Genomic DNA, 25,075 nt, shown 5'->3' on the forward strand with positions numbered 1-25,075 from the left:
ATTTTCCACTCATTCAGGATACTCAACAATGACAATTTCACATTGCAAATTTGTATTTTAGTAGTTCTACATTTTCCAGAACAAAAATTTCCATCAAAATGGAGACATTTGAATTTCTGGATTAGAATTTGTAGTATATGTAGTGGATACAACTGCAAAAAAATAGGTCTTGGAAAAATATTAATCCCAGTAATTACAAGGGATTGCTGGATTCAAAACGTACCCCGGTGTTTAGAACTATTGCTATGATTTCACCTTTGGTGGTGGTATTTTTTTTCTCCCTCCAGGTTCTACAACAGCTGTTGTCCTTGTCTTTTTGTTATTGCTTTTAGCTCTCTTTTCTCAATTGTTTATTCCCAGCTTCCCCAACCAGATCCCAGCAGCTGTTATTGTTCCTTTTGGAATTTTGTTCTATTTTCTCTCTTACCCTTCTCAAACCATGTATTGCTGTCCAGTGGTCATCCAAATCCAATACAATTTGCTTGCAGAATAAATCAAACACATCAGGGAGAGTATTCTAGACTCACATACACGTTAACGGCTCATCGCAAGGATTACATTTGGAGAAACATAGCGCCAGAAGTAGCCTTTCCTAAGATATACAATAAATGTAATGTTTTAACTTTACTGCATCATTTTAAAATCATTCACATTTCATTTAAATTATGGCTTAAACATTTATGTCCAATAATTTGCACAACTTGTCAGAATGTTTTATTTTTTTAAATCATGTAATTTGACATTTTAATACACACATTTAAGTTCAGTGCCACAAGATTTTTTTTATTTGAAGCAGGCACAGCCTACTACTGATTTTTGTTATCATTTTAAACCAAATCAAAAATAAATACAGTGAAGAGAATTGGGCAGGTACATTTGCTTTAATGTGGAAAATGTCGGCAATAGATTTTTAACCAATGTATTTTCTAAGCACGCACTTATTCCGATAAGTCAGTTATTCCCTTCATGGTCACGGCAGGAACTTGAGCCATCGCAGCCAACATAGAACTACATCTCCATCACCGCAGACTACATACATGTTGGCTGATTGTGAAGAGCGGAGTGTGTGAACCACTGCACTATCAAAGGCTACTTTAAAAAAACAAAAAAAACCGATCATCAAATAATGGTGGTCTGAAGTTTCAAGTTGTATTTTCACTAGTTCAACGGGTACTCTTACCGTTGCTGCACTGAACAGTTCTAAGAGATCATGCAGACCTATGTCTTCCAAAATAATAGTATATACAGTTGTAGAACTTTCTTTCCCAAACGCAAGGAAAGTCTTAAATAGCTCAAAATTCCCTGAAAGTCCCCATGCACTGAATTTTAGCAGCTTGGACAGCAGCTCAATCATCAACATTCTGATATTAAAGGACTGAGTGCAAGGAGCACAAGTACTGGGCAACTGTGCTGTACTGAGAAAATATGGCTCATCTTTGGGCCCAATTTACCAGTACACACGATGTCCATCGTACTGTGCCCTTTGTACATAAATGGTTAGAGTAATACAAAAGTAATTCTCCGTAGCAAAATTGTCTTCAAAAAAAAAAAAATATATATATATTCCTTGTATAATCATTTTAAAAATACTATATAATCTCAGATCATTTACAGAACAGTTAAAGTGAATGTGTTTAATCTGGGACACATTCTGTAGCAGGAGTTTTGCATAGATCCAAGAGTTGTGGCGAGCAGCGGCGCGGTGGCTTGTGCGGTCCGGGCTGGGCAGGGATGATGCAGATTGCAGGTGGGTCAGATGTATTTGTTGGCCAGGTTCTGAACATCAGTCTTGGTGAACTCTGTGCTCTCAGCAGATGACAGGTGCTCAAACAGTTGGCTCACGTGGCGACGCTCATCCTTCTCCAGCAGCATCAGTACAACCTGAGGAAAAGGGTACATGTACATACGTTTAGAACAAAAGCAGTTTTTAGCAACCTGATTCTGATACATTGTGACATCAGTAGGGCAAGACAATGAAGCAATTACTGTATTTGAGATCCTTGATGTCCATATACTAGAACACTCTTTGTCCTCACTTTTAAGACAATTCCATACACTAGTAGAACTATTTCTTACTAGTAAGTAGTAATGTTTTTCTTTTTTCCCCCACTACTAGTGCCACTTTCGGCCTATTCACTTGTATTCAAATAAACCTCTCTACTAAACTACTGTGATGCACTAGTAACACTACTAGGCCCAACTAGTAGGAACACTCGTAGCCTCCTGGATCCTACTAGTAGCACCAAAATGCCCACTAGGTGTTTTGCCTCACAAGTAACATGTTGTTGTCCCACTAGTATGTTTGGAATGTCCTACAATAGTGGAAGGCAATTATAGAATTTTTTTTTTTTTTTTTTTAGTAAGACATTAAGTAGGTCATTCTACTAGTTGGCTGAATTGTCTTACTCGTGAGGACAAAGAGTATTAGTACATGGACTCACGAGTAAGACGAGTTTGTCATACTAGTTGAGTAAGTAAGGAACAACTGCACTCGCTGACAAACGCATGCTATTAGTACTTAATAGTGACAAACGTCTGCTCGTTAACATCTAGTGCTTCCCTAGTAGTGCGAGTATCTGGCCGATGTCAACAAGTGCAGTTTAGCCTCAGTAGTAACATGTAGTTGCCCTACTCGTATGTCTGAGACCTTTAAACAGTGAGTACAAATGGCTAATTGGGCCCAATTTGGACATTTTCACTGAGGGTTTACTCACTTTAGTTGCCAGCAATTTAGATATTACTGATTGCATGTTCAGTTACTTTACAAAAATGTCACCTACTTTTATGAGATACTGTTTCTAAAACGGACTAAAGCTCCTCTTACCGAGAACCTGTCAGCAGTATGAAGATGACTGAGGTGTTTGTAAACTAGGTTTGGGTCCTTCTCCAGGAGGTGTGAGTCCAGCACTTTCACAATGAAGCTGATGGTCTGCCCGTTGAGTTGAGTGCTCAAAAACTGCGGAAGCATCTCCGGAGCCGTTGAAGCCAACATGTCGGCGCAAGACGCCACGTCTCCGCTGCTGCAGGCGTTGTTCAAAGCTTGGCCAAACTCGTATGCATTGTTTGGCTGGGATTTGTTGCTCAACTCTTCTCTGAAACAACTGTCAGAATTTGCAACAGTTGACGTTTCCTGATCACCGTCCACCTACGGAGGCCAATGAAGCAAAGACAACTTCTGTGTTGACGTAAAGGGAGGCTTTGTTGAATAACTGATTTTAAGTTAAGAGCAGCACTACAATGTAAACCCTTCCTTAAAGGGGTGGGGGTATGCTGGGTTTCAAACAGTTTGGATGTACAATTGTCTCTATTGTGCCTCAGTAAACATGAAATATGAAAAAAAATCGTCCACACGTTCATGAGCCCCGGACGTTTTTCTGCCGAGAGGCGTGAAATCAGATCATTCGAATTTCTCGAGCTTGTCTCCGTCACTAGCGACGATCTCCGCCTGCCTTTCCGCTCCCAAGCCAGCGCTGTCAACGTAAACACGTGTGGTCTCACAAGTGGGTCTTCTACACAGAGGCAACCAATCAGAGATAGGGGGGTGGCAGTGTGAGCCAAATATGGACAAAGCTGGGTCAAACAGAGGTAGCTGTCAGAGGGGCATTTTCTGGGCACTCGTGTGACAAAATCAAGGTGTTTTATGAAATGAAATTGACACTTTTATACTTAAGTCCATGATGTTAGACAGTCACTCTACGGAGGTCTATATAGCCAAAATATGGGACTTTTAAACTTCTCTTTCTTCCATCCATTTTCAATACAACTTGTACTCATCATGGTCGCATGTTAGCTGGAGCCTATAACAGTTGAATTTGGGTGGCAGCCAATCGCAGGGCACGTATGAGGGTTGCTTTATTTTTAGTGGCCAGTGGAGAAAAGACTGACTTTTTTTAAGTGCATTGCAAATTAAAACTTTCCATCCATTTTCCATACTGCTTATCCTCACTAGGGTCACGGGCAATGCTGAAGCCTATGCCAGCTGACTGAGCGAGGGGGGCACACCACGAACTGGTCACTAGCCAATCGCAGGGCACATAGAAACAACCAACCATTCACAGCTATAGACAATTTTTCCAGAGTTTTCAATTCACGTCCCATGCAGGATGCTTTTTTGGGGGACGTGGGAGGAAACCAGAGTACCAGGAGAAAATGGCACGGAGAGAACATGACCAGACGAGGCTGGATGTGCTAACCAGTCGGCAACCGTGCTGTCATGTTTGATTTTTTTTTTTTTTTGTGGGTTGGACCCTCTGCATTACATAACATCCATCCATCTTCTGAGCCGCTTATTCTCACAAGTGCTGGAGCCTATCCCAGCTGTCATCGGGCAGGAGGCGGGGTACGCCCAGAACTGGTTGCCAGCCAACCGCAGGGCACACATAAACTAACAACCATTCGCAATCACATTCACGCCTAGGGGCAATATTGAGACCTCAATTAACCTACCACGCATGTTTTTGGGATGTGGGAGGAAACCGGAGTGCCCGGAAAAAACCTTCGCAGGCACGGGAAGAACATGCAAACTCCACACAGGCGGGGCCGGGGATTGAACCCGGGTCCTCAGAACTGTGAGGCAGACGCTCTAACCAGTCGTCCACCGCGCCGCCCGTTACATAACAATTGCCAGTAAAGGTGATTTCTGTAACCTGACATTTTAAAAATAAAATTGACTATGGAGTGAATGTCATGGATGACATTTTTAAATCAAGGGCACATAATTCTGCTTAAAAATGTTATATTATCACTCTCTCATGATAAAACAAAATGTATCCTTTAAAACTTTTAATTGTAATAACTTTAACTTAACTTTAATTAGCATAGACAATAGTTATAGTTCAAGTACCACTAAACTGGGCCTGCCACTGAGTTGACAATTCAAATACTCACCTTAATTTCAAAATGTCTCGTGCCAGTATGACTGGTGCAAAGTTCAAGTTCATTTTTTCCTCTGCTCATTAATGTACACACAGCACCCCATATTGACAGAAAAAAAAAATGTCAACAATGGACTGTTTTTCTGTCAATATAGGGTGCTGTTTGTACATTAATAAGGGGGAAAACGAACTGAAATGATTTTAGCAAATGGCTGCAATATAAAAGAGTGAAACATTTACTGGGGTCTGAATACTTTCCGTACCCACTATATCTTTGTTTATTCCTGCGATGGATAGCGACAGGCAGAACGATTAAGTGTTAATCCATTAGATGGCCGAAGATGCAATAAACCTGTGAATGAGGGTGCCAGGATGGAAAACACCGAAATCTCGAGGATTGACCGCATGCTCTCAATGATATTAGGGTCTAAAGACCCTCCAGGCCAGGCTCCCGAAATCTTGGGACTCGGCCTTCAATACAACAATTGCGGTTCTTGGATGTTTAAATAAAATGATCGCAAATGGCAGATTTTTAGGTGCAATCTTACTGACTGACAGCGATGTGCTTGGCTATAAAGCCCTTTTGACAACAGCACATGGTTAAGAGAGAGAGACCATATATACCATATTTTATATCCACGTATACATATATATTCAAAATGTGTGTCTCTACCTCTGTAATGGGGATGACCTTCCTGGATTTAGCTTGTGATTCATGGACGAGACTTTGCTTGAGTAGAATCGTTACCTCCTCCAACTCCTTCTCTGCCTCCTGGACAGTGGGATCCTGCCGCAGCACCTCCTGGAGGTCTGTGCTGCATGTCAGGTAGTCCTGGCCCAAGGAACAACAAACCATACGGATGGTCACTCACACAATAGAACAAAAAGCCAAACAAAATTCCACACCAAGAAAAGCGAACATTGACAACGTCTCGACTAATATGTGAAATCTTGCTGGAGATGATTTACAAAAGCATCTCTGTTGGATGAGCGGAACCCTAAAACCCTGCATGACTTTCAGCATATCGACTTTCAGCTGCCCTCACCTTAAGCCCTTTATTGGCCATGGCTCGCCTGTAGAAGGCCTTCTTGTTGCTCGGCTCCAGTTTAAGTGCTGCGTCACAGTCTTCCTTGGCCTCAGTAAACCTCTCAAGCTTCAAGTAGCACAGGGCTCTGTCAGTACAAACACACACACTTGACTTGTGACACTTGTCTTTCACCGGCATCTTATCCGAGTCATTCATCTGATCTCATTCTGCTCATAAAACCTCGAACACGAGAGGGAAAAAAAAAAAGCAAAGGGCCATTTATGTCTTCACAACAAGGGGCCTGTAACACGCCGCCTGTGTCATCATGTCTTAGCAGCAGCATGGGTATGTGTGTTTGCTCGGGTGTGGCTCCGAAGTAGAAGGTGATCTACAGCAGAGCCACGAACAAAAACAAACACTTAACCCAATGGGGCGTTATTCCGGCTAGCTGCATCACAGTTCTCACCATTGTTATACCTGTGAATGCAAGAGAACATGGAGGAGCGATGAGGAGCACAACTTGAGCGAACAACATTTGGGTGAATTATTCAATAGCATGTTTTCATGATCATGACTAATCAGGTTTCGATTCACAAAAGAAATGTAATGTTGGTCCATGACATTTATTTAAATTTGAAGAAAATTTATATGAGGCAAATTCTTTCTCACCTGTTGGTGTAGATAGCACATTCCTCTGGCTTCATCTTAAGGCAGTCCGAATACTTTCCCAGCGCGTCCTGGTATTGGCCCTTTTTCACAAACTCGTTCCCGTCTTGCTTCAAATCTGCAAAACGAACTTCTTCTTTCCTTTCTAGATGACGACAAGAAAACAAAAACCTAAACACCCTAACCTGAACAATGATGCCGGGAATGTGCTGCCATTCAAGTAAAATCAACTAAAGAAGCTTTTATGACATCACATCCTATTAAAATCCTAAGACATTCACATATTTACAGTTAACCATCCAAATTTTATACCGCTTATCCTCATTTCTGCCCGTTTATTTTTGGGATCGTTGTCCGGCTGCAGACCCCAAGTGCGCTTTCAGCTCAAGTTCATGTTCTTATAGCTGAACATTCTCCTTCAGGATTTTTTTGGGTAGAGAGCAGAATCATCAATCACAGCAAGTCGTCCAGGTCCTGAAGGAGTGCAGCAGTCCCAAACCATCACCATGGCTCTCGACGTGCTTCGCTGGAATCCTAAAGCTTCACAAATGGCTTTGTAGCCCTTTCAACTACTTATTTTCTCTTCCATCCATCCATTTTCAGAGCCGCCTATCCTCACTAGGGGTCGCGGGAGTGCTGGAGCCTATCCCAGCTACCATCGGGCAGCAGGCGGGGTACACCCTGAACTGGTTGCCAGCCAATCGCAGGGCACATACAAACAAACAACCATTCGCACACTACATTCACACCTACGGGCGATTTAAGAGCCTTCAATCAACCTACGACGCATGTTTTTGGGATGTGGGAGGAAACCGGAGTGCCCGGGAAAACCCTTCGCAGGCACGGGGAGAACATGCAAACTCCAAATAGGCGGGGCCGGGGATTGAACCCTGGTCCTCAGAACTGTGAGGCAGACGCTCTAACCAGCCGTCCACCGTGACGCCCTTATTTTCTCATCTGTTCATGAATTTCTTTGTATCGTGGCGTTTTGAGCAACAGATCATATTGTCACGCAGGCTCGAAGTGATTTCTTGATTGAACAGGTCTGGAGGTAATCGGGCTTGGGTGTGGCCAGTCAAAATGGACTCAAGCTTTCAGAAAAATGTGATAAGACAAAGTCAATCATTGATTAACAAGGGGGGGGCAATTACTTTTTCCACACAGGGCCAAGTAGCTTTGAATAGCATTTTTTTTTTTAACCCTTAAAAAAAATAAAATCACCATTAAAAAGTGCTTTTATGTTTACATGGGTCATCTTTTGTCTGATGTTTACATTTGTTTGATGATGTTAAACCTCAACGAGTATTAACTTGCCCAACACTGTTGGTTACAGAATATGGCGATGACGTGAACCAAAAGTTCTGTTAAAGCTCATTCAAGCAGAGACAATTTTTCTGCAGTCAGTACGTGAACGAGTCAATCCGAGCTCGGGGATGTGTCTTTGATTGTGGTGACGTAATAGCAGAGAGAACATTTATAGCCCCCTTTCACACTAAAGAGTGTAATCCCCCCCCCCCCCCCCCCCAGTGTGTCTGTGGACAGGCTAAAAGCAGCAAGAGTAAGTCGCTTTATTTTAATCACAAACCTGCATCCTTGGCAGCCTTCTCAGCCCGAGCCTTGAGGACCTCAGCGCTGGGTGGCTCCTCTCTGCGGTGCTGCTGGGCAGAAAGAGGAACCAAAGGAATATCTGGGAGTTTCTCTCTCCAGTCCGCACCATCCTGCTCGATCAGCAAGCGGGTGATCCTGAATGAGGGCAGGCATTAATTGATGGGACATGCTGACAATTGAACATGTACCATCCCTCAAACACAAGTAAAAAAAAAAAAAGAAAACATTATTATTATTATTATTATTATGACTATCGAAAATATGTATTGAGTGTTTGAGCAGTCAGTGAAGTGTTTGGCCTCGAAATGAGAAGTCTAATATACCTGTTCACACTGTCATGTGCTGCCTGCACACTGACGTCTATCTGCAAAACAGTCTTGTAATCCACATAGGCCTGGCGGTAGCGCTCCAGGGACTCATAAGCCATGGCCCGGCGCAGGAGGGGCTTGAGGGAGAATGGCTGGAGCTCCAGGGCTCTGGTGAGTATAAATAGATGCGAGGAGACAGGAACAAAGGATCAAGACTGTTAGCAGATGCTGCTGTGAGAGAGCTCTCCATCTTGCTATGCCTGCTTTGAAAAACACTGTGTATTCGTGAATCGCAACGCTAACCTTAATTCCTGAAGGGAAAACATGCATCTGTCACAGAGCTATTCATGGAACAATGTTTCGATCATAAATGTTGTTTACAACCGCAAACATACATAGTGTGGTGTCTGCATGATGCTGTTTCTTTTTTTTTTTTTTTTTTTATTATTATTCCGGTTACATCATTTAGCTTTATGAGAGCAGCAAAACCGAATCAGAATCACCCCCCCCCCCCCCGCCCCCCCCGACATCGATTGCTTATGCTTACGGACATACTTCTAGAGAGATTCATTGTTACATTAAGGTGGTTAATTACAACACTATATTATTATTCATTTCTGGAGGTTAGGGATTTGTCACACCTGCAGTATACTATTAACATTCCTTCTCACTCGATGTCTACACACACACACACACACACACACACACACACACATAAGCATAGCATTACAAGGTCAAGGTATATCTCACCGTGTGCAGTCCTGTATGCAGTCTTGACTGTTACCATCCTTCAGGTAGCAAGCTGCTCTGTTGGAGTACAGAATACACAGATCATCTGGACTATCGATACCTGCAAGAAAAACAAAATCAACCTATAAATGCAGTCATTTTTCACAGATACAATGTGAAATTGTCCACCTATTAAAGTCTTTATAGAGCCATCCATCCATTTTATTTCTCTACCACTTTTCCTCATTCAGGTCGCCGGTGAGCTGGAGCCTATCCCGGCTGATTTCCGTTGAAAGGCGGCATACGCCCTGGACTGGTCACCAGTCAATCGCACGGCACAAACTGCGTAACATTCACGTTCACATCCATGGGAAATTAAGAATTTTCAATTCAAAACATCCATGTTTTTGAAATGTGGAAGGAAGCCAGGGTACCCAAAGAAACACCACTCAAGCACAGAGAGCATGCTATTTCACCTTGCAACCTTAAAAAAAAAAAAAATCTCATTATAAAACTTACTGCGCACGCTAGTTGAAACTACCAGTTGAGACCAGATGTTTCCATTCACTATATAAAAATCATTTTTTTCCCCCCCTCACTGTCTTACATGAAATCAGACTAAAGTTGTCCTGTTTTAGATCAATTACGATTACCAAAATTATTACAATTTGCTCAATGCCCAAATAATGAAAGAATTTTTGAAGGCAATTTTTCATTACTTTCTTCTCAAAGTCAGGAGTTCAAATACGGAGGCACATCTGCCTCACAGTTCTGAGGACCGGGGTTCAAATCCCAACCTCGCCTGTGTGGCGTTTTCATGTTCTCCCCGGGTTTTCTCCGGGCACTCCGGTTGCATCCCACATCCCAAAAACATGCGTGGTAGGTTGTTTGAAGCACGATTGGTTGGTTGTTTATATGTGCCATGCAGATTGGCTGGCGACCAGTTCGGGGTGTACCCCGCCTCTTGCCTAAAGATAGCTGGGATAGGCTCCAGCACGCCTGCGACCCGTGTGAGGATAAAGCAGTACAGACAATGGATGTATGTATGTATATATGGAAATGTTTATTTCCATAATTCCATTCAAAAAAGTTAAACGTTTATAGATTCAAGGCCCACAATTTCAAGTATTTGTAGATTTTTACATAATTTGGGCTTGCAGCACATAAAACCCACAAAATCAGCAATTCCAAAAATGTGAATAGCTGTGAAGAAATCAGCCAAGATCTTGCAGAACATCAATGTTTTAAACTGAGTGTCACACACTCATCATCTACTAAACTCAAAGCACCTGCACAAGTTTCCCCAGGTGTCATTAAATTGCTTCAGTTTGGTTCAATTGTCCCAGTTGGGTTCAATATGGGGAAGACTGCAGATTTGACAACTGGCCAGAAGACCATCATTGATACCCTCCATAGGATGGGTAAGCCACAAAAGTTCATAGCTAAGGAGGCTGGCTGTTCACAGAGTGCTGTGTCCAAGCATATCAATGGAAAGTCTAGTGGAAGGGCAAAAAGTGGCAGGAGAAGATGCGGCCAGCAAAAGAGATGACCGTGGGCTTCAGCGGATTATCAAACAGAGAACATTCAGAGAAGGGTTTTTTTTCATTTCAAATTCAGAGCTCAAGTGGAATGAGGCGGGAGTCGCAGTTTCAAAAACCACCACATTCAGACGCATCCGGTAGCTACAACTGTCGGGTTCCTCTGGTCACGCCACTTCTGAGCCTGAGTCAACGTAGGAAGCATCTCAACTGGGCCAAGGAGAAGAAGGACTGGACTGTTGCCCAGTGGTCCAAGGTCCTCTTTTCCAATGAAAGTAAAGTGTGCCTTTCATTCGGAAATCAAAGTCCAAGAGTTTGGAGGAAGACGGGTGAAGAACAGAACCCAAGCTGCTTGAGGTCCAGTGTGAAATATCCACAGTCCGTCATGATTTGGGGTGCAATGTCCAGTGCAGGTGTTGGTAATCTCTGGTTTCTTAAATCCAAGGTCACGCAACAGACTACCAGAATGTTTTAGAGGACTTGATGATCCCTTCTGCTGAGGATCTGCATGGAGATGCAGATTTCATCTTCCAGCAAGACCTGGCCCCGGCCCATACCGCCAGAAGCACCAAAATCTGGTTTGATGCCCATGCCATCACAGTGCTTGACTGGCCAGTCAACTCGCCAGATCTAAACCCCATTATGAATATAAGTATAGAGTAATATATTGTTGAATTTTTTTCAGATTTATTAAAAAAGAAAAACTCATATTGCCGTAAGTATTCAGACCCTTTTCTCAGTATTTAGGAGAAGCACCCTTTTGACCAAATAAGCCATGAGACTTTTTGGGAATGATGCAACAAGTTTTTCCACACCTGGATTTGGGGATCCTCTGCCTCTAACTCCTCCCTCTGCCTTCGGTCCCTGTACGACCGGTGTCAGCGTTTGGTCCGCGTTGCCGTTAGTTTGTCTGACTCGTTTCCGGTGAGGGTTGGACTCCGCCAAGGCTGCCCTTTGTCAAGTTCTAGGTGCAGCCGAGGCGTAGAGGGCGTCCGGTTTGGTGGCTTCAGTATTGCATCTCTGGTCTTTGCAGATGATGTGGTTCTGTTGGCTTCATCAAGCCGTGATTTCCAACACTCACTGGAGCAGTTCGCAGCTGAGTGTGAAGAGGCTGGGATGAAAATTAGCATCTCCAAATCTGAGACCATGGTCGTCAGTCAGAAAAGGGTGGAGTGCCCTCTCCAGCTCGGGGATGAGATCCTGCCCCAAGTGAAGGAGTTCAAATATCTTGGGTTCTTGTTCACTAGTGAGGGAAGAATAGAACGGGTGATCGACAGGCGGATCGGTGCAGCGTCTGCAGTGATGTGGACTTTGTATCGGTCCGTTGTGGTGAAGAAGCAGCTAAGCCGAAAGACGAAGCTCTCTATTTACCGGTCGATCTAGGTTCCTACCCTCACCTATGATCCCGGATACAAGCAGCCGAACTGAGTTTCCTCCGCAAGGTGTCCGGGCTCTCCCTTAGAGATAGGGTGAGAAGCTCGGTCATCTGGGATGGGCTCAGAGTAGTGCCGCTGCTCCTCCGCATTGAGAGGAGCCGGATGAGGTGGCTGGGGCATCTGTTTAGGATGCCTCCTGGACACCTCCCTGGACACGCTGGAGAGGCTACTGAGACTGGGTCTTTCAGCATGACAATTATCTCAAACATACGGCCCGGGCAACGAAGGAGTGGCTTCATAAGAAGCATTTCAAGGTCCTGGAGTGGCCCAGCCAGTCTCCAGATCTCAACCCCATCGAAAATCTTTGGAGGGAGTTGAAAGTCTGCGTTGCCCAGCGACAGATCCAAAACATCACTGCTCGAGGAGATCTGCATGGTGGAATGGGCCAAAATACCAGCAACAGGTGTGTGCAAACCTTGTGAACACTTGCAGAAAACGTTTGACCTCTGTCATTGCCAACAAAGGGTTGAGATTTATTTTGCACCATAATTTGCATCTCTGACCATGTACCATAATTTGCATCTCTGATGAAAATTACAGGCCTCTCTCATCTATTTAAGTGGGGGAACTTGCACAATTGGTGGCTGACTAAATGAGTTTTTGCCCCACTGTACATTCACTAGCTTTAGCTACATCGGCAATTAAAATACCATCAAGAGCTGTAGAAAAGATTCATTCTTGACAAAGATAGTTCTTGGTTTTGATTGACACTGTCTAGAGTGTTTTCATATAAAAATATATATTGATTATTGAGGTAAAAGCTTGTAATGGTAAAGAATTGCGCTGCATTACAGTGAAACAGGTTGATAATATTTTGGTTGCCTCATTCGGCTAAATGAGAAAGTCCAAATATTAGACGGCTATATTAGGATGCAGTTTTATACAAATAAATCGCAAAGTAGCCCCCGTTTTTGGTCATTTCAGATTTAAGTCAAGATGGACGCTGCACTCTATATCACCGCTTTTACCCTGCCGAAAAGCAAAAACTGCAATGATTATGAAAAGGGATAGAATAGATGAAAAGAAAACGTATCATTATAATGACATTGTTTCAATAGTTTCAACAAAGTACAATAAAGGCCGATTATTTCAGTGAGTGCCCTGTCCATCCATCCATTTTCTGAACTGTTTATCCTCACTCGGGTCACGGGTGAGCTGGACGTTATCCCAGCTGACTTGGTCAAGAGGTCAGATGGAAATTTATTGTATTATTACTTCCAACGTTTGCCCAATGTTGTGTCCGGTGACTACATTTAGTGTACACTCCATTAATACGAAACTCTTCTTAATCGTATCTTAAATGAAATTCGATTACGGGTGATGACGACGAGGTAGGTGACTTGAAGTTCGACTGAAAAAGATAGAAATGCAGACATTACGCTGGCAAGGTCATGCCCGCTGAATGACAGCGTTGACGACTCTTAAAGCTATTTAGATGTGGGCGGAGGTGTCAGAGTAAGATGGTGAGGGGAGACGTACCGGCTTCTTGCCGCAACACATTAACACGCTCATCAGCATAGTAGTTACTTCAATGTCATTGTGGCACAACAAGTTTTGTTTATACACTCCGTGATGAGTGTACCTACTAAGAATTTAGCGGTAACCCGCTCAGCCTTACCTGCATCGCGATAGCCCCGAATGGCTTGGGAGTATTTTTCCAGTGCATCGCCAAACTGTCCATTCTTAAACAGCAGGTTTCCCTCATTCTTCAAGTGGGCCAGCGGTAAGGGGAGGGCTCCACATGGTGCGTCAAGATTGACAGGTTCTCCAACATTTCTGCCCGCTGGAGTCTCCTTGCTTGTCGAGCCCCTCTTGACTGTCCCGTTCGCCACCTTTTCCTTGCCGTCTTGTGGGACTTTGTACTTGTCCGAGCTGCCGCCTTTGCCCCTCCAGTGTCCGTGATGGGAGTTCGAGGACTCGTTGTGCGGGGCCCCGTCCCCTTTGCCGTGGGGCCTCTTTTGCGCGTTACCCATGTCTCCCCTCTCCGCAGCAGCAGCTGAGCGCCCGTCCCCTCCCACAAGCTGGCTGGGTTCAATCGGACAATCTAGAGGGGACAAAGAGAGAGAGGCAGAAAGAGCGCAGGATGAAACACACCCACAGGAAGCAGTCGGTGGTTACATCACTGTTGGGGGAGGGTTGGGATTCACATGACACAGAGCCACATAAGAAGACTTTCAGGAAGTGGCAGGAGGAATTACACGAGCACTGGTTGGGGGGAGGGTGGAAAACACATGCGTGCATACGGTCGTGGGTCACGTGGCCCCGTGGGAGGGCATTTGTGGTCAAATAATATACTTGTGTACGCCGTAACATCGCAGCGAGCGGCACTAGCTAGAAGGTTCAATACGGACGCTGGATCAAAAATTCTCGCCAATTAAAAGCTGCTTAGCACCTCAGCGTATTATACAATTCATACTTAAGTTACGGTAAAGTGAGTGAACTATATATCCCAGCCCCCCCCCCCCCCCCCCCCAAAAAAAACGAGATATACCAAAAGGTATATGTAACAAGGCGCGCAGTTTCAATTGTTACGTAACGACAGGATTGGATGTAGTATGGAAAGTATTAAAATACCGGAATATATGATGTCTATGGGTATAGTCACTCATAGTAGGAAAACATGATTGCAAGTGCAATCGTGTAAATGCGGTTGGGTGTTCTGGGACTCTGGGACTCTGTTCATCATAGTTTTGAACATTGACACTGTGCTTGAATATAGGAAGCTAAAAACAGCTGTACTTCATTCAGGATTCAATTCAAATGATTGTAAATACAAGTGTAAAAGCAGTCGTGAAACATGAAATGCAAACGTAATGAAAAGTTAAATACGACTGAACTGTCGTGATTCTTTCATGTACAACTCAAGGGTGTCTCCATGTACCACACTTTTTGAGAATCACCGTTATATGGCATGTGTACATGTCAAGTCAAGTTAACAGCATCTACTGCATCCATTTGAAATGTACTGTCTTATTATGATTGTAGCTTTCATGTTCAGCTGTTTTTGGACTCTGCAGCCGCTAAAAAAATCCCTGCAGACTAACATCACAACTACAAACATTTGCTAGAATTAAACACAGCTCTCTGACAGCGTCCATCAAAACGGAGCATTATAATCTTTGCAAAGGCAGAGCTTTTAACACGTTTCTAAGCTGAGCTCATTCGCTGGAATGATTGTTGTTGTTGTTGTTGTTGTTTCCCCCCTTTTCAATATTTAACTAACCTTACCAGTGTGCTCCGATTTCGCCTCTTCGAAATCCTCCTCCTCTCGGATGATGATTTTTCGGCCTTTTCTCGCTTTTCCCTGTCGCACATCTGTCATCTTCTTTGTCGTTTCAGACAGAAGTTGCTACATCACAAATCATTGCACACATCAGTATTAGTGATGACACACCAAAACGGGCTATTACGTCAGCAAAGGTGACCACAGCCTATGACCACAACTACCGCCTCCGGGGACGCGGTTGAGACATTTATGTCAACCGTTTTCTCTTGGCGAGTTCATGTTTCGGATATGACGCCGCGCATACAGCGACACCTGGGGGACAAACTGCGAACTGCAAACTCTGGACACCGCCGAGCCACAGAGTTTCCTCGCGTTGCGACGGTGTCCCGTTCCTACGGCGACGACGTCACCCGAAATATCACCAACGCTCGCTCACGCAGTCGGACATTTGTATTTACAATAAATATTTCAATGAAAAACACTTCTGGGCCATGAATAGTCATAATCAAATGATAACACAAAGTACGTTTTAGCATGCCTCCTTCCGCCGTATGCCGATGGGACACCGTTCATAACTTTGAAATATACACAAAATGGAATTATTATTATTATTCATTATGTATAATCTAATACAACATATATTTTAATAATATATATATTCATTTATTTCCGACCAAATAGGCACGATGAACAATGGCTGTCTTTCTGAACCAACAAGATGCCATATTCATTACTCTCACGTCAGTCTGCGCCTCTCTCACAGGTCTCGCGCGACGTTCTCCCCCCACTCCGTCCTCTGATTGGTTGATCGTTGTCGCGCTGCTAACTCAACGGGATTTATTACTGGGGTTCGCGCAGGTGCCTTGAAGACGGACGATTACTGGACATGATTAAAAAATCATTTTTTCAAAGTGGACTTTTCAGGGAAAAAAATGGAAATTGTGAGGACAGGGCGGCTGGCTTGTTTGAACCCGGAAAAGGTTTATTCACTTCGCCTCTAGAGTAGCAACAACCTCCCAAGTTTTGACTGCTAGCCACGGGTAGCTCTGACGACCCAACACAACTCTTGAGTAGATTACGAACATTTTCAAAATACAATTATATCAAAATACACAGCATCATTGGATAGAAGAGCGTTACAAGAACAGTATGATCCCTCGTTTGTAAGAATGAGATATGGATAAAGGATTTTATGCCACTTTTTATGTCAAAAATGTTCTGCCTAGAAATCAATTTAAATCATCAGGAAGCCTTGACTCTGAAAAATGGCCAGATGTGATGTTTATCTATTTTTCTATTAAGGTTTTTATGCATTTGTTATGTTATTGTAAGTTAGAACTGATATTGTAGTGTAGAGGTTTGTCATTTTTCGGGAGGTGAGTTGAAAGGTAAAGGTTTAATTATGTTTCTTTCTTTAGTAGTAATCATAATTCACATTCACTGCCATTGACGGCTTTAGAAGTAAAATTATCCATTAACTGAATCTGGGGTCCTGAACGGAACTAAGAGCTACTTCTTGGGTACTGATTAATGAGAGGGGCTACCAGTTTGATACACACTTCTGAAATAACAAAAATGTTCAATTACCTTCAATAAAGAGGTTATTTGTTATCACTAATAATTAATGATCTTCATTTATGTACATACTGATCAGGTTAATGATTTTGAACAGATAAATATCAATTTGCCATACTTTATTACTAAAGCATAATACTTTTTTATCTTTAACTGAAACTGGGGCCTAATTATCAACAGCTCAAAATAGCAGTCAGTGTTTTTTTTTTTTTTTTTTTTCAGGGTTAATGAGCTGTGTGACTGGTTAATTCTGAACACACCCAGTTATCAGAGGCTGTGTACATTTGTGTAACCAAATTATCTCACTATATTTTTACTTCCCCTCTTGAAAACATTACCTTTTTTTCTTTTGAGTTGTACAGGTTATAGAGGTCACTTTAATCGAGGGAAAAGTGCTGACTTTATTTATCCTAGTCTAATTTATTTCTCTCACAAAAACCTGGAATTTAAACAGGAGGGTGTAGACTTTTTATATCCACTTTATATGCTCTTCCATTACATGGCAGGAGGTTCAATAAACCTGTGTATTCACCTGTTGCCATGCATACAACAGTATAAGGTCATGATTTCCTGTGCGTAAATCAGATTTGAGCTCAATTAAATAGGACTAGATTACAGTGAGTAAGTACATTTGACAAATAAATTGAGACGAGATCCTTCACTCCAGTGGAACCTGCGTATTCGCAGTCCAACACTTGCGACTTCACCAATTTGCGCACTGTAACGTGGCTGAAAGAGTCCTACAATTATGTTTGTATTTTTTGCATCAAAATAGTGACTACATACAGTATGTTATAGTAGTTACTGTATTGTAGTGTGTTTTTAACTCATTCAATGTCAGCCTTCCCAGTTAATGGATATTTGACTTCTAAAGCCGTCAATGGCAGTGAATGTGTTTTTAATTGAGACAACAAACGGTTACTTTGACCGTAACCGTGGCAAAACAGTTGTCTGCTCAACACCCAAACCAAGCTTTTGTTCAACCACACTTGTGTGGGTAGACGGAGGTTTTGCCTACACACGTTGTCTCTTCCGATCATAAATCTTAAAAGCGGCATTATCAGCTGCATAAAATGCACTAGCCCTTAAAGCTATATACTCTACATTGTGAATCTGGTTAACTGTAAACTGTTTACTGTACTGGATTTTTATGAGAAGAGCAATGTTGCTTGGAAGTGGTTGAAATGCTATCAAAACATTGCTTGCGAGTGTTTGAAATGCTTTAAAAAATCCTATGAGTGTTTTAAAATAATACTTTGTGGTATATTTATAGTTGAAACTACTAACGTAGGCAATTATAATCACTTTTAGGGGGAGCATAATAGTAGTTAATCGCACACTGTTCGTACCCTCAAAATTTCATAATTACAGTAAATATTTGTATAAATACGACAAATGGTAATAGGCTGGGCCAATCACGTCACTTAGATGTTTTAACCACAAATTAACATGTTTCCCCCCCTGCTGCAGTACAGTGTGCAACGACAATGTTCTGTGAAATAACTGGGTATGACCTCTTTTGACTTGAAAGCCTCTAAGCCAGTGCTTTTCAAACATTTTACCCCCATACCGCCTCAAAAATTAAGGATGTAACTACGTTCTAAGTACCACCATAATGACCAACATTAAAATACAGTAGCGTCGTCAGTGTTCATCTAAAATGAAGTGCAGGTTTTATTCCTAAAAAGAGTATTTCATATTATGCATACTTGGAACATAAACACTGTGCTTAAACATAGAAAATAAAAAAATTATTCACTGATTGAAATCAAATGTATTGCACATAAATTTAATAAAAAAATTGTACCTAAATAAAAAAAAAAAAACTAAATTATTAAATGCAAACGTATTATACTTAAAAGTGAAATACAATTGAATTGTACGTTACACAAGTGCTAAACTGTATTAAAAAACCCAAAATAATAAAAAAGCTGAAACCGCTGTCCATGTGACCCTCATAGTACACAAATTATTACATTTACAATTGTGCTCAAACGACATGGTTAATTGCACACCGTTCAAATGTCGTATGTCTCGACTGTAAAATAAGAACCTCCTGTTCTGTAACTTACAATGGCCGGAACATTCTGTGGCTCTTGTTTCAGCACCACTGTCAGGTCTTCAACAGCCATTTCGAAGTTCCCCATTTTATTGTGCACAGCAGCACGACGTAGCAAAGCTGAAGAGGAGATACATTACAAATTACTACTACTCTATTGTTTAGGTTCTACAGTCATGTTATATTATTGAGATCCAATGAGGGTCCACGGATCTCCTCAACAACAAATTGATACATAAATGTGTATCTCAGTAAATTACAATATTGTGGAAAAACTCAATTTATTGTTCAATTCAAAAAGTGAACCTTAACGGATAGGGAAATATTTTGTCTCGAGTTGTTTGAAGTAAATGATTATGGCTTATAGCTAATCAAAAAAAAATTCAGTATCTCATGAACTCTAAATTTGGTGAATAAGTTCACTTGTGTTGCACTCAAATCAACAAATTAATACACATCAGTAAGTATTGGGAAACAACATCATTGCTCTGTGTCTTAAGGGAAGGAGAAAAGCCAACAACCACAGGTTAAAGACGGAACAAGCTACCGCAAAAGAGATATGAAGGTAGACCTGGGAGAAAGGCTGCAGTTCCCTCAGGTTGTCCACCCTAAACCCAGATGTGGTACTGTGGTCTGAAGAGGCAAAGAAAATCATCCTCATTGAGCTGACTGTCCCATGAGAGGACCAATTGAGTGACAGCAGGGAGAAAGGGATGGCAAGCTGAATGTTTCCAGTCAAAGTTGTTTGTCAAGGATTCCCTGCCTAATCTGTTTGGAGAATGCTTATAGCCATCGGGGTAACAGGAATAGAAAGTGCCTCTTGGTGTCTATGGAACAAGAGAGGCGTTAAGATGGACGTCGCGAGGTGGAGCTGGGCAGTGATTTGGCCGCCACTGCCGACCCACCATCGGGTGGGCGTTGCGTTTCAGGGTTGAATCACCCAATGGAATGAACGGTGGATAGCACCTGATGACATCAATCGCTCCTGGCCAAAGCTACACTTACTCAAGTGAATGAAGGTCAAAGCATTGCTGTTGTGTTGAAATGCCTACAGGGACTTCCCCAGCCTTTAAATGGTCTCATAAGTCTGTTTCAGTAGCCTCCACAAACAGGAGGAAGACTGCTGACTTGACTGATGTCCAGAAGACAGTCAATGACACCCTGAAAATATTATTGCTCAAGAAACTGGCTGGGCTCAGAGTTCAGTATCCGAGCACTATAATACAAAGTTGAATGGAATGACAAGCAACGGAGGTAACTGCAACCTTGAGAGTATGGTGTAGCAAAATATATTCAAGAACTTGGGGACACTTCACAAGGAGTGGACTGAGGCCGCAGTCAGTCACTGCATACTGTAGACGTATCAAGGAATTGAGCAAATTCCTGGCGTCAAGCCACTCCTGAAAGAGAGACGATGTCAGAAGTGTCTTACCTGGGCTAAGAAGAAAAACAATTGGACTAGTGCTCGGTGGTCCAACGTCATATTGTCAGATGAGAGTACATTTTGAATTACATTTGAGAATCAGGACCCGGTTTCTAGGGGAACATGAGAGAGGCACACCGTCCAAGTTGCTTTAAGTCAAGTGTAAAATTTCCACTTAGTGACGGTTGGGTGCTGGGCCACTCTCTTTCTCTCCAAAGTCCATGCATGCAGCTAATTACCGATACATTTTACAGCACTTCCTTCCATTGACAAGCTTAACTGATTTCATGCAGCAGCGGGACTTGGTAGTGGTACCTGCACCCACCCTGCAAAACTATCAAAAACTGGTTGAATAACCATGATCACTGTGCTTGATTGGCCAGAAACTGACCAGACCTGAACCCTGTAGAAAACTTATTGGGTGTTGCCAAGAGAGAGACGAGAGACACCAAAGCCAATAACACAGATGTGCTCGAGGCTGCTATTACAGGCCCAAAAAATGGCATGTAAATTCGTCACACCACAGAGAAGAGTAATGTTAACAAGCCTACCGAATTTGAATTAATAAAAACATTGCCAAGTACATAAACTGAGGTTTCAAAATTTGTATAATAACGGCCACCTCTCAGCTGCTGTGGGTGTCGAATGGTTGGCTGCGCCTAAAATAATCTAACATATTCAGGGTGTGATGTTGTCTCTGGTGAAAGTTTACAAAACTATCTGTCGTGAAATGCTCACAGCAGAGTCGGCTGGTGGTGTTTATGTTCAGCTCGCCATCTGCGTGTCTTCAAAAAGTCAATCCAGTGCTTTTTTTATTTCATTTTTTGGGAGCTTAATAAAACATCACTGAATTGCTCTGTAAATTGAGGCATCCAACGAAGATGCATTTTCGGGGTGAAACCATCGTTAGCTTGCTAACTGCACGCTGGAGTAGTAAATAGGACATGTTATGGCAGCTAAGCACAGCTAACTCACAACGGAGCAGCATAGCCAAACTAAATGACGTCACTTTGTTCTTATATAGCGGTGGAGGGAGCTCGCACTCGGAAGTATGGGCCCCAAACCCATCGCAGGGCTGTTTTAACCCCGCCCACATATTCAGGAAAATTCAAATGAAAAAGATGCTTAAGCTGTATCTCAACATTTCAACACTATATTGTTATAAGTCTTTGCATATGTTTTCAGCACTTATCTTCAAACATCCATCCATTAATTCATTCATTTTCCATACCGCTTATCCTCATTAGGGTCGCGGGCGTGCTGGAGCCTATCCCAGCTCTCTTCGAGCGAGAGGCAGGGTAAACCCGGAACTGGTCGCCAGCCAATCGGAGGGCACATAGAAACACAACCATTCGCACTCACATTCACACCTTTGGGCAATTTAGTCTTCAATCAAGCTATCATGTATGTTTTGGGGATGTGGGAGGAGACCGGAGTACCCGGAGAAAACCCACACAGGTATGGGGGGGAACTTGCAAACTCCACACAGGCAAGGCCGTATTTGAACCGGGCCCTCCGAACTGGGAGGCCGATGTGCTAACCAGTTTTCTGGTTAGCACAATTCTGCCTCTGAGCTCTTCAGGCAGTTCCTTTGACTTCATGATTCTCATTGGCTCTGCATTGCACTGTGAGCTGTAAGGTCTTAGATAGACAGGTGTGTGGCTTTCCTAATCAAGTCCAATCAGTATCATCAAAACACAGCTGCTCCAATGAACGTGTAGAACCATTTTAAGGATGATCAGAGGAAATGGACAGCACCAGAGTTAAATATATGAGTGTCACAGCAAAGGGTCTGAATACTTATGGCTGTGTGACATTTCAGTTTTTCTTTTTTAATAAATCTAAAAAAAAAATTTCAATAATTCCGTTTTTTTCTGTCAATATGGGGCGCCGTGTGTACAGTAATGAGGAAAAAAAATGAACTTAAATGATTTTAGCAAATGGCTGCAATATAACAAAGAGTGAAAAATTTAAGGGGGTCTGAATACTTTCCGTACCGACCGTACATCTATGATCGACTCGTGAAGGCAGACTCCAGACCTCTTTCATCTATAACCGCTTCATAATTCAAAGAGCATGTATGAATGGATGTTTTTATGTTTTTAGGGTTTGTGATTTTGTGACAGTGGCCACTCGGAGAAGTCATTTCATCCCTCTTTATGCTCTATATACTTTATGTTGAGGACTGACAATGAAATGCTACCATACCAAGTATGATCTTTAGAAAAATCATCCCTCTCTGGCCCCATTTCATGCCTCTGGTTTAATTTGAATCATTATTTTACAACTGGTCACAGCGCGACAGGAGTCCTGAGCAAATAGTGTGTCAATGATTTGCCCACGCACACCGCGCACATGTAGCTTGTGGGGACACACCGCAGCCTTTTGCAAAGGAGACTATACGTTTCTTGGCAGGATTATTTAACTCCGATTAGCAAGAAAAGTGAAAAAGAATGGGGTGGGGGGTGAAGCGAGGCTCCATGCAAATCTTGCTAGCAGTTTGAAAACCACATACTTTAAAAATATATTTTTTGGTTCTTATGTCATTCAAATAGTTTGAGTGGATTCATTTTTTAAAAATCTGTAAATTGTAATCATCAAAATTATAAGAAAGGTTTCACTCAAGTGAGTTGAACCTGTACACGAGTTTCACTTTTTTTTTTTTTTTTTAAATTGAACTATTGAAATAAATAAAGTTTTCCACAATATGAAATTATTTTGTGATGCACCTACATATAAAATACCTTTCACATTGCAGGGTTCTAGCTCCAATACACTGTGGCAGTCATTCATGGCACTATGCCATTGCTTCAGCTTGATTCCTGCCTGGGCTCTGTTATTGTATGCAGCCACTGTGGGCATTATGCACAGGCTCCTGTGATTAGACGATACAACCACATTAGAGCTTTCGACAGGCAGCGGCCCAGCACACAGAGACGGGAAGTTTTTAAAGTCTGACCTGGAGTAGTACACAACTGCCTCCTCATAATCATTTGCTCTGAAAGCTTCATTTCCTTTGTCTTTTTCACGCTCTGCCAGAAGGTTTCTCACCTCTGTTGCGAGCGCTGGATGCATTGAGATACAACTTTTATGTTAGAGGCATCGCAAGACCCCAAAACGCTACATGAGTTGCAGAACCCAATGCATTTGATGCTATTATAAATACAATGGAATTGAGTTGAATTACATGAAGGGTCCACTTTCGTTGTAGGGTGTGCGTTTATAATGGCAGGCCGGTCATTTTTAATCACATCCCCATCAATTTTCTGACATTCTTTCTCCGCATCAAACCTGGAGGAAGATGCTCACGGTGTGACAAAATACAAAGATTGAATGGATTTTTCTTCCTTTTCCTTTTTGAATCCAAAGCTTTTTCAATTTTACGACAGAATCACTCACTTGTCCCATTCTCGATAATCTCGTGGCTGGATACGCTTTTGTTTACGAGCCGGGTTCTGTGGGGCGGGGGAAACATTCCTTTTGTTATCTACTCGAACTAATTCTTGAAATGATTCTGTGAACAGGAGGAGGCATGCTTACCTCGCTGAGTGGAACAGAATAGTTGGACGCTCTTACAGGCGGCATGTTTTGATCCACAACATCCTCAAACGTTAGCTGTCTTTGAAGGCAAGTCTCCATCACTCTGGTTTCATCTTGCCAAATCTGCAATATGAACCTTTTTGAGTCATGTTTTCATGATATAGCCACATCATGACGAGTTGAATAAGTAAAACAGCGCACCCTCAACTCATCCTCAATATGGCTCCACTCATCTGCTGGAAGGTGGGAGGATGTGGCCACGGGGATTTCCTTCCGAAGGGCTCGGCTCCGAGGGTTCAGAGTCTCCAGTCGACTCTCACAGAAATCGATCAGATGAGGATAAATGCCCTCCTTGCCAGACCTGTACGTAATTTGTTTATTACAAGCTCCATTTGTTTATTCATATTAGGGAGCCAATGCCTCCATGTATTTTCTTATTGTTGTACACTTTTTGAAAAAATTCTGAATTCTGCACACAGATGAACATAATTAGCTGCATGCACGTAAGTCTCACAAGTTGTATTGATGAATTTGTTCCCTTTATAACTACATGAGCCAAAATATCACACGATAAACTACAACCATAATAAAGATTGTTAAATGACTCTTTGACAGTTTGATGAAAGCTGATGATTATCATCATTGTAAAGCAACAATTTAGATACAAATAGCTGCTGCATTTTTACCTGAGCAATATCAGGATTTTCTCCAGGTATTTGGCATCCTTGCATTTGTCAATGTAATCATATTCCAGGTGCTCCACTGGGATCTTCAGGGGACCGCAGTCAGAAGAACCGAAATAGTTTGGAAAAAAGGAGGCCGAACTCATTGCTATAAACCCCTTTAAACTATGATTTAAAAACAAAAAGCCCTTTAGTAGCTAAAGCCACTTGTCTCGTTGTTGTCTCTAGTCCTTGATGCTTAAAGACCCCGAAATGGCGTTATAAAGGATAGTGTTTGAAGTGTTGCCCCTGGAGACGGGACACGCTGCATACGTCACCAGACGGCGTCAACGTGTGTTTGATCAACGAGTGGTCTGATTCTGCCACAATTTGCATTAAAAAT

At 42.4% G+C, this 25,075-nt stretch overlaps 1 protein-coding gene across 1 annotated transcript; it reads right to left on the reverse strand.

Annotated features, from left to right (window-relative positions):
• Nucleotides 1-671: 671 nt before the first annotated feature.
• Nucleotides 672-25,048, reverse strand: spag1b (sperm associated antigen 1b). Its single transcript, XM_061673717.1, has 18 exons — nucleotides 24,697-25,048; nucleotides 24,212-24,371; nucleotides 24,011-24,133; nucleotides 23,870-23,925; nucleotides 23,658-23,761; nucleotides 23,430-23,535; nucleotides 23,215-23,345; nucleotides 19,061-19,167; nucleotides 15,416-15,536; nucleotides 13,806-14,231; nucleotides 9,235-9,334; nucleotides 8,500-8,652; nucleotides 8,154-8,311; nucleotides 6,572-6,713; nucleotides 5,921-6,047; nucleotides 5,548-5,706; nucleotides 2,825-3,145; nucleotides 672-1,881 (listed from the first exon to the last, which is right to left on the reverse strand). The coding sequence occupies exons 1-18, from the start codon at nucleotides 24,837-24,839 to the stop codon at nucleotides 1,753-1,755; spliced, it is 2,766 nt and encodes a 921-aa protein (XP_061529701.1). The 5' UTR covers nucleotides 24,840-25,048; the 3' UTR covers nucleotides 672-1,752.
• Between the last annotated feature and the right edge of the window lie 27 nt (nucleotides 25,049-25,075).

Source organism: Phycodurus eques, chromosome 4 (genome assembly GCF_024500275.1).
Source record: "Phycodurus eques isolate BA_2022a chromosome 4, UOR_Pequ_1.1, whole genome shotgun sequence".
NCBI lineage: Eukaryota > Metazoa > Chordata > Actinopteri > Syngnathiformes > Syngnathidae > Phycodurus > Phycodurus eques.